Here is a 13,319-nt window from a genome sequence, read left to right on the forward strand (position 1 = left end):
TCCAGGCTGTATCTCAGGACCCTGACATCAGGACCCAAGTTGAAATCAAGAGTGGGACACTCAACTGACTGAGCCACCCAGGCATCCCATGTGCTTGCATTTTTAGTGACTAGAGGCTCATTTAAAAAGATGACACCAGGATAAGGGCCCAGAGCCAGGGATAGAAAAGCCTCTGTCCTGAGGACTCCCTAAAGAGGCAGTTGTGTGAAGTGGTTAGAACATCTGGGAGGGCCTGGTGGGCCTGGGTCAATTCCAGGTGGACACCTGCCAGGTATGTATGTGACCTTCAGCATGTCTACTGACCAGACCCTTCCAGAGCACCACTGCTTCAAGCCTATGAAATCAGGATACCTCGTCTCAAACAGTCAGGGTTAGGAGGAAACAACATTATATTTGTAAGGTGCTTGGCACAGTTCCTGGCAGACAGGGATCCATCAGGAAATGGTGACTATTTCTGTTTTTATTATTTTCTGGTCTGTAGTAGTTTCCTATTGCTGCTGTAACAAATTACTATAAATGTGGTAGCAGAAACAATAAAAATGCACTATCAGTTCTGAGGGGCAGAAATCCAAGCTGAGGGGCGCCTGGGTGGCTCAGTGGTTGAGCGTATGCCTTTGGCTCAGGGCGTGATCCCGGGGTCCTGGGATCGAGTTCCCCACTGGGTTCCCCGCAGGGAGCCTGCTTCTCCCTCTACCTACGTCTCTGCCTTTCTCTGTATAAAATCTTAAAAAAAAAAAAAAAAAAAAAAAGAGAGAGAGAAAGAAAGAAAAAAAAGAAAGAAATCCGAGCTGAGTCTCATGGACTGCGAGCACAGGTGTCGGCAGGACTGTGCTCACTTTGGTGGCTCTAAAAAGTCTGTTCACCTGCCTTTTCCCCCTTTATTTTTTATTTTATTATTATTTTTTTCCTTTTCCCCTTTAGAGAGGCCATGTGCACCCTTTGGCTGGGGCCCCTACCTGTCTCCAGAGCCAGCAACTGGCAAGTGGAGTCCTTCTTACAGCTCATGGCTCTGCTTCCTCCCCCACCCACCTCTTTTACTTTTAAGGACCTTGTGATCACACTGGGCCCACCAAGATAATCCAGGCTAATCTATCCAAACATCGGCTGATAAGCAACCATAATTCCTCCTGGCCACGTGGTATAACATATCCATAGGCTCTGGGGATTACGCTGTGGGCACTGTGAGGCCATCACCCTGCCTTCCATGGGCTTGGAAGGGAGGGCAAGGGAGTCTTTGCCATTTCTGCTTCCTGTCATCTGCACAAAGCAGGGGCTTTGTCTAAGAAACACCTGGGTTGGGGACCTACCACCACCTGGTAAGGGCTCCCACCAATTTCATCTGCTGTCCGGGGACCCCTGGCTGGATTCAACTCCTCTCTGCAAGTCAGGCCTGAATCTGTGAATACACTGCTTGGTGCCAGGAGGCTGCCTTGTTGCACACAAATCACAGAGCCCAGCGGTGCCCGGGGCTCTTGCAGGGAGCTTGTGACCTTCCCGGTGAGGAGGAGGACTGGGCTTGGCAGGCTGGTGAAATACCAGGTTGCATAGTTACATCCTCACACTGTGGGACTCTCAATTCAAGCTGAAACTGGGGCAGCTCTGAGCACCGAGGTCACGGCCCCAGTGGCAAACGGCGAGGTTTGTGCGGTGACTCCGAATCCTAATTGAAAGTGCAATCTCGATACCTAAAACATTCAGAGTTTGGAGGGCAATGAAAACCCTGCAACCAGAAGGAACAGAAACAGTTGCTTTTTCCTGCTTGGTTTCTTGGCATGACATCAGAGGGCAACTGTCATTTTGTTCAAGTCTCAGGTTGACATTTTATGGTCCAGCATTCGTGTTGTGCTATTTTTTATTACTGCTTCAGTTAATAAGGGCCAGTGGGGCCCTATAAATATTCTAATGGTTTAGAAGAAAATTACCAAGTCATTCTGAAGCCCTCCTGCCGACCTAAAGGTGCACAAGGAGCCTGATTTCTGTCCTCGCGCCCTCAGGGACACTGGCACGAGTGGGGACACCACTTAGAAGCACGGCCTGGTGGGGAGGCCAGCAAGAGCCCGAGTGGCACAGCGATGCTTCGGAGGGACGCCGAACGGTTCTTGGGAATGGAAACTGCCAGGGCTGAGCTTGAAGCTCTGAAAGCACTCAGCTCTCGGGAGTTCAAGAACTTTTGATGGGTTCCGAGGGGACAGCATGCGGGAGCTGGCGGGAGCTGCACAAACCATCTGATGGTCTGCGAGGCCACTGCCCTGGCTCCCCGGGTCCTATTTCTTCTTCTCCCCAGGCTTCCAGCTCAGGGACCTCCATCCAACTCTTCTTTATTTGCCGGTTATCAGGGGCCCGTGACTTGGAACAAGCCACCTCTGTGTGTCCCCTTTGATCCTGCCCCCTCGGCCGGCGGGCTCTAGTTTGCTGAAGTGGCCACTGATGACTATCAGGAAAAGCTGAAGTCCCAGGGGTGGCAACCCCGCAGAGCGACGGGAGCTCAAGGGCAGACTTGGCATCGTGGACTCACTATCATCCTTTCTGACTCCTCCGACCCCGGCTGGTGACACACAAGACTCCCAAACAGACACGGTCCCTATCTCCCAGGCTCCGAAGGTACATATTCCTAATCAGTTACTTTTAATAGCCTTGAAGATACCCCAGCCACATCCTGTTGCAAACAGCCACGGGGTGTCTGGGAGGTCAGCGGCCTGCCCGGCCCGCTCCGAGCTGCTCTGCTGTGCTCTGGATGCTTCTCCGGCGGGCGCCGTGAGGCGAGGGGCCCTCCTTACACGCCTCTCCTCTCGGCTGCCGTCTAACCAGGCCTCGACCCTCAGTACTTTTCCTCTTCCCTTCGTAGAAGTCATGTAGTCTGCTTCTGCTGCCTGTGTGCGAACCCTTCAGGACTGGGCTGCCTTTTTATAAAGAGTTTCCTAGAAATATCTCAGCTCTGGGACCTTCTTTTTTCAGGTTAAAAGGGAAGAATTCTGGAAAGGTGGTGTATTTTTTTTTTTTTTTTTTTGGTCCATATTCTTTCACTTGTCTAATTTAAGTAACTTAAATAACATATTTCTCATTACAGGGATAAGAATACAATTACCTTGACTGCAGGCATCTGCTTTTTTTTTTTAAAAGAAAACAAACATAACCTGCACACCATCTGTGATATTATTCCTTGATATTTCACGTTAAATTGTCTAATGCCGACACTCATCTTTACCCTAAACAGTACTTGCAAAATCTTGGGTTTGATGTACTAGTTATAAATTTTTTTAATAACACAGTTAAAACGTAAAAGAAATACTTCCCTATCTACTATCTAAAATTATTTCCCATACCACTGATGTTAGTTCGCCGCCCACTTTGGGAAACACTCATCTAGAATATAGTTTTTGGAAGAGATTTACCTGAAGAATTTAGAGCAACGAATGTGCTACTACTTCAACTTAGCCAAAGATGAAGCAATTCTACGGTCTATTTGCAGTAACTTTAAAGATGAATGAAATTTCACATATTCTAGAATAACGTAAAAATATCTCACTGCCTAGAGGTCAAAACTTACATGAAATAGGAGATTCGTAAGCATTATTAGATCCCGCTTAAAAAAAAAAAAAAAAGCCACCTGAATTCTATCTCTAAAAGCTGGTCAGTTATCCTTTCAGTCTTATATGATCACATCTGAGCATTCCAGTCTGGGGAGAACCAGAAGACACTGTGTTATCCAGTTGGTCCCATCAAAGAGGCTGAGCTGGACAGGATACCATACACTCTCTATCTTTCCAGATCCCACCCCAATCCTCCATTTCCCAAAGCAGGAACAAGCTCAGCTGTGATCTATAATAATTTCATTAACCCTGCAATGAAGCATTAAATTAAACTGCCTAGTGCACATTCTTCTTTTGCTACAAGGGAAATTGTACCTTATAAATCCTGAATTTCATGTTAATAGATTTACTAACCAGCTACATGTTTACAGGAGACTACAAATAAGCAAAATAACTAGGCAAATTGTGAAATCTCCAGTGGGGGTGTTACAACAACAGATTTTCTCCCTGATAATATGTCCTTTAAAGAGTTTAGTTATGGAGCGTTTTAGCCTTCAGAAGAACAGTTCTCTAGGGCACCTGGGTGGCTCAGTTGGCGAAGTGTCTGTCTCTCAAGTCATGATCTCAGGGTTGTGAAGTTGAGCCCTGTGTCAGGCTCGGTACTGGGCGTGGAGCCTGCCTGAGATTCTCTCTCTCCCTCTCCCTCTAACCCTCTCCGTCCTCCCTCTCTAAAAACAAAAAAAAATAAAAAACAAATTAAAAAGAAAAAAAAGAGCAGTATTTAAAATAAGAAAGAGCAGTTCTCAAAGGGTTCACCTTTCTATGGAATTTCCAAACCAATACTTTTAAACAAATTAATTACAGGAAGAAAGCTGACCTGAGTTGGCACTGTGGTGAAGAGCCTTTGTCATCCCTGGCATAAATCACCACCCTGGACACTGGGAGACTCTCAGAAGGGCATATTCAAGTTAGTGGCAGAGCCTGGGCCAGATCCCAAGTTCCTGACAACTGATTCAGTGTTCTCTACACCAGCCCAGGCTTCTCAGCCTTCCTGGACAGAAGGATCCTCTTGAGCAAATCCCATTCCTGGGGGTGACTTCAGCGTCTTTCTCCTTAGTGTGCTGCCCTATTTCTCTTAAGCCACAGAACCGCAGGCATCACTTAGCTCTTAGTAAAAAGTATATCCAGCTAAGAGGCCAGGAAGAAGCTGGGTTTGTGCTACAAGTGTGTGTGTTTCTGGTATATAAGGATGAACACCCCAAAATGTATGGCAACTTCAAGCACCCGCATCTAAATTCCACGTTTTGTCTCATCAACACACATGGGGAAAGAGGTCAAGTAAGCCAGTAAAAATCCTTTGTGGTCAGGTCATTAAAGGGTATCGAAATCTAGAAATACAGCATGTCAGAGCTGGAAGGGATCCTGGAGATCATCTAGTCCAAACCCTTTCTTTGATAGATTGCTCAAAGCCATAGAATCTGTGTGTGTCAGCGTAAGGATTACCAAATAGTCTTCCGAAGCTCTTTTCTTGTCTGATGGTGGCTGCAGCCAAGACCAGTCAAGGGCTATAGTGTCAGCTCCTCGGCATGTGGTGCATATACTACACCCTTGACCTTTGCTGCCTATTCCCAGGCCACAGGAGACTCACAGTGAAGCCAGCTCAGCCAAGGCCAGGAGTGCTCCTTCCTGCACACAGGCCTTCTGTGTGTCACCAGGGACTCTGTGCCAAGGTACAGTACCTAGAAAGCTGGCTAACAGGGAGTAAAGCAGGTCCCTGGGGCCTGAGAAACCGACAAAGATGCAATAGCAACAGTCAAAACAACCCAAAGCACCTGAGCCTGAGCTCCCTCTATTCTTCCTGTGAGAAGCACCTTAACCAGAAGCAGGACCTGAGAAGACTTCAGCAGTGCTCTCCCTACCTGCTGCACCAGCTCCTCACCCCAGGAATGCTTTCAAAGGCTCCCAACCCCTTCATGGGGCACGGCAGGTGCCTGTCTGCTCTCAGTAGCACACCCTTGCTTCTCAGGACACTCTGGAATGATCTCTGCACCTGGTCAGTCCCAAGTGGAGCAAACTCACCTGTCGGCATCTCCAAGGCCCAGGGAGGTATTTCTTTGCAGGGTCTCCCGCACCACGGCCATCCCATCAGGGAGCCGGTTCAGGCGACGAGTGTAGAGGCCAAGTCCACCATCGGTCATGTACCTTTAACAGAAGCAGAGGATGATGCAGAGATATGGTCAAGGGAAATTCGCGCACAGTCTTGTTCACATCCAGAATCGCTGCATGGCCATCCTGTGCTCAAAGGGGGTAGGAACTGAAGCTTTCTCGATGCTCTGTCACTGATCACAGCCCGGGAATAACTCAGCTGTTGATGCAACTCAAAGGATCACCCACTTGCTAGCAAAAATAGAGCTTGACTTAATTAACCCAAACTCATAGGAACCTATGAAGCAGAAGGGAACTAGTGAATAAAATTAACTGTCAGATGTATTCATGACCTCTTTTTTAATTTGGCAATTATACAAGCAGGTGTTTCACCTAAGTAATGTGAACAGAACTGATAATCATTAGCAAATCATATGGAAAAAAAATTACAGTACGGTGCAGTGGAGAAAGTAGGCAAGCTTTTGAAAGAGATGGAAAGAAAAGATAGAGGACAGATGAGCCACCTTTGTCGTCATGGGCAAGTTGCTTCTCTGGGACTCTCATCTGAACTATGGGAATATCACAGCCTTCCTACATCCCAAGGCAGACATGAGAATTAGCCAGATAAGGCATAAGAAAGTGCTCTGCAATTCGTGTAACACCATATACATGGAAGACATTATTGGGGTTGTCGTCATCTTGAGGCATCTACAAAGGTGAATTTCACCTTTGATATCGATGTCTTAAGAGTGTTGTCACAAAACTCTCCAAACAACACTCATACTAATTAAGCCTTCCAGATTTCTTGGTGAGTCCACAAAACTATCTTATGATGGAGTCAGTACTATCAGAGGAGGGGGTTCCCCGGGATTTCTTCTGTATAGATAGCCATCTGCTACCCAGACCAGGTCCTGAGAGCTTAGCCACCAGTACGAGGCAGCGCGGGTACAAAGCAGCTTTACTTCATCTACCCTGCCTCCTTCACAACATCCCATAAGGGATACTGCTTGTGCCATCACCCCCATCTTCATAGGAGAACAGGAAGGCAAAACAAAACCCGGGCAGAGCAAGAAACTAAACCCAGATCCCTTTAATTCCTCCATGGGCCCCATCAGATAGACCTGTAAGCCGTGTGAAAATGTAGGTGTCTTACATTTCAAGTGAAATGACATGTATTAAGACCATCAAGTGGTGATTTTCCTGAAATGGTGAACTGAGCTACATCACAGAATGTTTCACTGCATTTGGTCTTTTAGCTTTAGAATATATGAGGCATGAGGTAAATCCTAAGGGTTGTCAGCTCTTGACTTTCTTCTACTTCTAGTTTGGGATCTTTTGCGGATATATTCTTAGAAAAGTGGAATGACAGGATGCTGTGGAGGTTGCCCACCACCAGTAAGTTTTAGTTAGGGGCAGAGAAAAAAGTTCTCACTGGAGCATCGTGGGGTAAGAAGCTTCCATAAGAGTCAAAAGAATTCTCCCTTAGGGCAGCTTCCAGGACACCAGGGCTAAGTGGAACTTCTCTGACCTCCTCCCCCCCCATCCCTGCTTTATGACACTGATGATCACAGACAATGCAATGCCAATGTAATGTAAAGTTTGAGTTGTCAAGGCAGTTGTTTGTGGTTGTGCCAACAAAATGACAACAGATTAGACTGAATTGTTCACTCTACTGTGTCATCTGAAAAAAACAAAAATTCTGTGAAAATACGAAAAACCATTCCATTATGCACTTTTATTTTTTTATTTTATTTTAAATATTTTATTTATTTACTCATGAGAGACACACAGAGAGAGGCAGAGACACAGGCAGAGGGAGAAGCAGGCTCCTTGCAGGGAGCACAACATGGGATTCCATCTGGGGTCTCGAGGATTACGCCCTGGGCGGAAGGCAGACGCTAAACTGCTGAGCCACCAGGGCTGCCCCATTATACACTTTTAAAGGGTGGATTTTATGAATCGCATCTCAACAAAACAAAAAACATAGAGATAACAGCTTATAGTTAAATAATTATTTGTATGATTACCTTTTAGTACTTATTTCCTACACTAGACAGTAAATTCCTTGAAGGCAGGCACTATTTTTACTATATCCCATGTGCCTAACACATATTAGGTGCTTACCACAAATTGTTTTTGTTGAATGAAGACCAAAGACACAGCCATAGGAGGAGATTTAGCAAAATCTTTTCAGGAGGACACCAATTACAGGTTTGCTTTCTGCTTTTTATATTATTTGATTTTTTAAGATTTGATTTTTTAAAATAATATCTACACCCAATGTGAGGGTCGAACTCATGACCCAAGATAAAGAGTCGCATGCTCCACCAAATGAGCCATCCAGGTGCCACTTCCTCTTTTTTTTTTTTTTTTCCCCCAAAAATAAAGCAATTCTTTTTTTCTTTTGAACATTTGGTTTTTGGTTTTTTTGTTTTGTTTTGTTTTTGTTTTTGTTTTTTTAGTAATCTCTACCCCAAACATGGGGCTCACACTCATGACCCCAAGATCAAGAGTTACATGCTCCAGTGACTCAGCCAGCCAGGCTCCCCACCCAGCTTTTCCTTCCTCTTAAATGTCACCAAACATGAACCTAAGATATATGGAAAGGCAAATTAAACTGTTCATCTGCTGGTTTACCCATCCATCTGTCCATCCAACCACCCACCCATTCAAGGTGACCCAGGGTCCAGTGGTAGGCACCCTGTACACATCCTACGCCAGCACAAGGAGAAAAAACCCATTTACATCAAGATGCAGTGACTTTGCCAGAGGCTAAGACTTTCTATTTCAAATGTCCTTTCAAGGAGAATTCAGGGGAAGCTCTTCAAAACACAGTCTGTTGCACCATTAAGTAAGGCAGTTAATTTTGATTTCAGCAAAGCCCATCCAGCCATATAAACTAAAACTTTTCAACTGCAGGGATCTTGTCAAAGGACAAACAAATTCATTTTAGCATTCATTTCCCTGCTGGATTTTTATTGCTAGTGAAACAACACACACAGTTAGGCAATTACACGCACCCAGGCGTGTAGACGAGGCCCACATGTACACAGCCTTTGCTTTCTGTGGAGGCGCAGGGCAGGGCCTAGAGAGTATTCCACAGACGAATGCCCAGACGTGCCGCAGCCTCCAACCCTGTAATATCCCAGCACAATGTGGTTTTGTCAAAAATGAAAACCAACAGCGGTGGGAAGGTCCTGGAGAGATGGGACTGGATGTGTCACCCTGGCCTGCCAACTGCTGCAGGGAATTCTGATTTTGTTTAGGGCAAAGAGGAGGGAAAAGGCAAGGATAAATCAAATCCTCTGCCCTCCCAAATGCACAGAGAACTGAAGAGCCAGGTAGCTGAATGCTGCTAATCTGACCGTGATCAAGCTTCATTTCAAATATTTCATTCACTGTGTGTGAGAGCAGCTGGGGCGTGGGTGGGGGGGTGGGGAGTGGGTAAAAATGGTGAGGAAATGGGGAATGTACATCTTTCCCCAGACACTTGTAAAAACACATATCCAATCATATATTTTAAAAATAATATTCTTAAAAATTAATTGTTTTATGTCCTCTCACTAGGAAACAGCATAGCATTGGAGATAGTTGTCACTACAGCAGGCTCACACTCAAGGATCTAATTTATTTATTTAAAAAGATTTTTTAATTTATTCATTCATGAGAAACAGAGAGAGAGAGAGAGAGGCAGAGACATAGGAGGAGGGAGAAGCAGGCTCCATGCAGGGAGCCCAATGTGGGACTCGATCCCGGGACTCCAGGATCGCGCCCTGGGCCAAAGGCAGGCGCTAAACCGCTGGGCCACCCAGTGATCTCCCTCAAGGATCTAATTTAAAATATTTATTTCTATAAGCAGCCCAGGTGGCTCAGCGGTTTGGTGCCGCCTTCAGCCCAGGGTGTGATCCTGGAGACCCAGGATCGAGTCCCACGCCAGGCTCCCTGCATGGAGCCTGCTTCTCTGTCTGCCTGTGTCTGTTCCTCTCTCTCTCTCTCTCTCTCTGTGTCTCTCATGAATAAATAAATAAAAATCTTTTAAAAAATAAATATTTATTTCTAAATTATTACCCACTGATTCCAATAGTCTCATTTACAAAAAGCTCAATGAAAAACAGAATTTTGGTTTGACCCACATTTGCATAGGAACGGGCTACTGACTACATTAACACAGACTGCCTTCATCAAGTCAATCCCTTACAAAAGCATCATTACAGGTGAAACAGTCACTGGTGTGTCCACCTGAGTCGCTGGCCCTTGTCCAGCAGTGATTAGAAGGCTTGTGCTCAGGACGGCAGGGGTGGAGGTGAGGAAGTGATGGCCACCTGCCATCTTTTGGAGCTTTAGCAAGGCTCACACTGGGTAGAGATGAAAGGACTTGCCTGAGGTCACAAGGAGAGGAAGCAACAGATCCAGGGACTGGATCTTCCAGCACCAACACTGTAAGGTTCCTTCTCCTTGGGGAAATAAATAATTGATGCTGGAGCCTAATGATGTGCTGGTCACATCCTAATGTTTGCCTCCTGGGGTCCTGACTAAGCCAACAAGCAAATCAACAATTTCTACATTATCCTCTCGAGTTCTGCAGTGATGGGTGCAGGGGCTCTGCCTCCAGCTTCCACGGCCTTCCTAGAGGCCCCCGGATGGAGCCTGGGCTAATACGTAAGGTGTGTGGAAAACGTTTCCTTTTCTAGGCTGGGGCTCCCTGGGCTGGCCCAGGAGCATAGGAACAAGCAATAGGGCTCTCTTGTCACGGAGACCTGGGTTTGGGCACCTGAGCGGCTTGGTTGGTTAAGCATCTGCCTTCGGCTCAGGTCATGATCTCAGGGTCCTGGGATCGAGCCCTGCATCGGGCTCCTTCCTCAGCAGAGAGTCTGCTCCTCCTCCTCTCTCTCTCCCTGCTTATGCTTGTGCGCTCTGTCAAATAAATAAAATCTAAAAAAATAAAAAATAAAAAATAAGAGAGCGAGCGATAGAGACCTGGGTTCAAATGTCTCCTCTGCCCCTGGCCAGCTGGGGGACCCTGTGTGCATCATTATTAATAAGAACTAATGATTATGGAGGCTGAGTACTGTGCTAAGTGCTTCCCATAAGTCATGACACGGTATCTTCAAGGCTCTCATCAAGTGTATTATCTGTTTTTCAGAGGAGGAAAATGAGATTGTGGTCAAGATCACAGTGCAGGTAGGTGGGTTCAAATTCCAGCTTTGTCACATTTCGGTGTGTAATTCGTTTGAGTTTCATTTCCTCAGCTACAAGATGGGTGAAACTATTGATTAACCTCACGGGGCTACGGTGGGTTAAGGGCGCCAGCGCATACAAAGCCCAGTGCCTGGTGTGTCAGGAGCACTTCAAGCTTATTAGCTGCCGTGATTATCAATAGCAGCGACTGCCCATATCATGGAGTAATGACCGCACATCCCCTTCTTACTTCTTAATTGCACAACTGTTAGGTACCAGGCTCTGTACCAGGCTTGGGGTTGCAGAGGTGGAAAGACCTAGATCCTGCCCTTGGGGAAGCTCAAAATCTACAAGGGACTCTGACATTGAAAAGATAATTCTACTACTACATGGAGAGTGGTATTATGGATGGACGTAGGATAGGCTCAGAGCACACCAGGGGAGGAATCACAGAGGAGCTATGTAAGCTGGCCCTTGAAGGGTGCATAGGCGTTTGCCAGCCACAGGACGAGGATCCATCTGGGCACATGGGTATCTCGTACAAAAGCAGAGAGAAATGGAGAGGCGGGTTCAGTTAGGAGAATGGCAAGTAGGTCACTGTGGCTGGAGCATCAGGAATAGACCGGAGCCGGGCAGCATGTGAACTGGGGCTCAGTCAGGGTGTGTCGTGACCTGTGGCTTCGAGCCAAGGAAGCAATGAAGGTACTGAGCAGACGACTCGCAGGCTCTGGCTTCTGTGTCCCAGAGAACACGGGCTCTTCACAACTTCTACCATTCAATGCTCCAGTTGGGTGAGCATTTTCTCATCAGTACTCCCTTCTACAGACTTCTCAAAATGCTCCTCCTGTCTGAATCCTGTCTGCGTCATCGCAGACCTTTGGGGTAATGACCAGGCTTGCAGGGTAGACTCACCATCCCTCAGGCCAAAAGAGACCTGTGAACACCACATGCCTATTAGGAGGAACTTTCTAGACAAAGTAGGTGCAGTCTACGTAACTGACACTACCTACGAAAGCGCTTTGGAATCTAATAGAACCTGTTAGAACAAATACACCAGATCTTGAATCCAAAGTTTAGTCAATAGATGTCTTCTTGAAACATAATGAGACAACAACGTGGAACAAGCGAAAGTGGCTTTGTGAATCACCTTCGGAAGGAGGGCCCGGCCCCCCATTCCCCTAGTTCACAGTTCAACACAACCTGAATAAGTAACACGGACTGACTTCCACTAATCGTGAAAGAAATCACCTTCTGTCAAGGACTGGGGGAGGGGAGAGTGGACAGGAAGGGGAAGAAATATGTACTGACCTGATCTGGCTCAGTGCATTTCTAACGGAGCATGGCATGAAAAGGCAAAACAAAACTACAACAGAAATACTTCGATGTAAGAAATGAAAGTAGTACAAAATGGGGGGGGGGGGGGGGGAATCCAGCCTAGGTGATTATTTTTTCTTCAAAGACATGTCAACCGGGATCCCTGCATGGCTCATTGGGATCCCTGGGTGGCTCAGCGGTTTGGCTCCTGCCTTCGGCCAGGGGCGTGATCCTGGAGTCCTGGGATCGAGTCCCACATCAGGCTCCCTGCATGGGACCTGCTTCTCCCTTTGCCTGTGTCTCTGCCTCTCTCTCTCTCTGTGTCTCTCATGAATAAATAAATAAAATCTTAAAAAAAAAAAAAAAAGATGTGTCAACCTGCCTATGTGTTTTGGATGCACTTTTAAGTGGAAGATTGCAAAAAAATAAAAATTAAAATTAAAAAAAAGAATGGAAGATTGCAAAGAAAATGGAATAAAAGAAAAAATATATATTCACATACATTTACAATTCCTTGCCAATACCAATAAAGCTATGTGAGCGTGTATGCAACACACTTTGTTGCATACGGATAAAGGAAAATGATGTGGGCTGATGTAAAGTCCCTGCAGATGAGCATCTCACCAGGGTCCAGGACCCCCAGAGCACAGGCTTTCACGGCGCCCCTCTGCTCCACAGCAATGCAGCACCACGTGTACTCTCGGGGTTTATTAGCATGTAAGTTGAGTTTCTGGACAAACCTGTAAAGGATGCCTTTAGTTTAGGGCCTCCTAGAAGTCAGATGAATAAACCTCACTCGGGGTCACAGAAGGACAAACCAGTCTAACAGAGCTGCCCATGCCCTTTTGAAGAAAGCCGATCTCTAGGACAGAAAAAAGCTGTTCCATTTGACTTAAGCGGAGAGGAGAATGCATTTGCAATGCAAAAATAGGATTTTTTGGGTGGGGGGGGGAGTGGGCTTAATTTTTTTCAGCGCTATTTCTAAAAACTGTAGTACTAAAATTTAAGCAGACTTAAGATTCTACTGAAGAAACATTCGGAAACCACTCTGCCCTCAAAGTTTTTAGGCACCAAAGCTGAGGCAAATGTGGTTTACTTCATTTATCCACTACCACCCTACTCCCACCCTCCACCCCAAATGGCAACTACAGA

At 46.2% G+C, this 13,319-nt stretch overlaps 1 protein-coding gene across 6 annotated transcripts in view; it reads right to left on the reverse strand.

Annotated features, from left to right (window-relative positions):
- NAV2 (neuron navigator 2) overlaps positions 1–13,319 on the reverse strand; it is a 399,361-nt gene that overhangs the window by 124,567 nt on the left and 261,475 nt on the right. For all 6 annotated transcript variants that reach the window (XR_011995074.1, XM_072725405.1, XM_072725403.1 and 3 more), the window contains one exon: positions 5,610–5,732. Coding sequence is in view for 5 of the 6 variants with exons in the window: in XM_072725405.1 (XP_072581506.1) it covers positions 5,610–5,732 (123 nt within the window). In the remaining variant the exon portion in view is untranslated. The remainder of the gene's footprint in view (positions 1–5,609; positions 5,733–13,319) is intronic.

The sequence above is a fragment of the Vulpes vulpes genome, chromosome 11 (assembly GCF_048418805.1).
Source record: "Vulpes vulpes isolate BD-2025 chromosome 11, VulVul3, whole genome shotgun sequence".
Lineage (NCBI taxonomy): Eukaryota > Metazoa > Chordata > Mammalia > Carnivora > Canidae > Vulpes > Vulpes vulpes.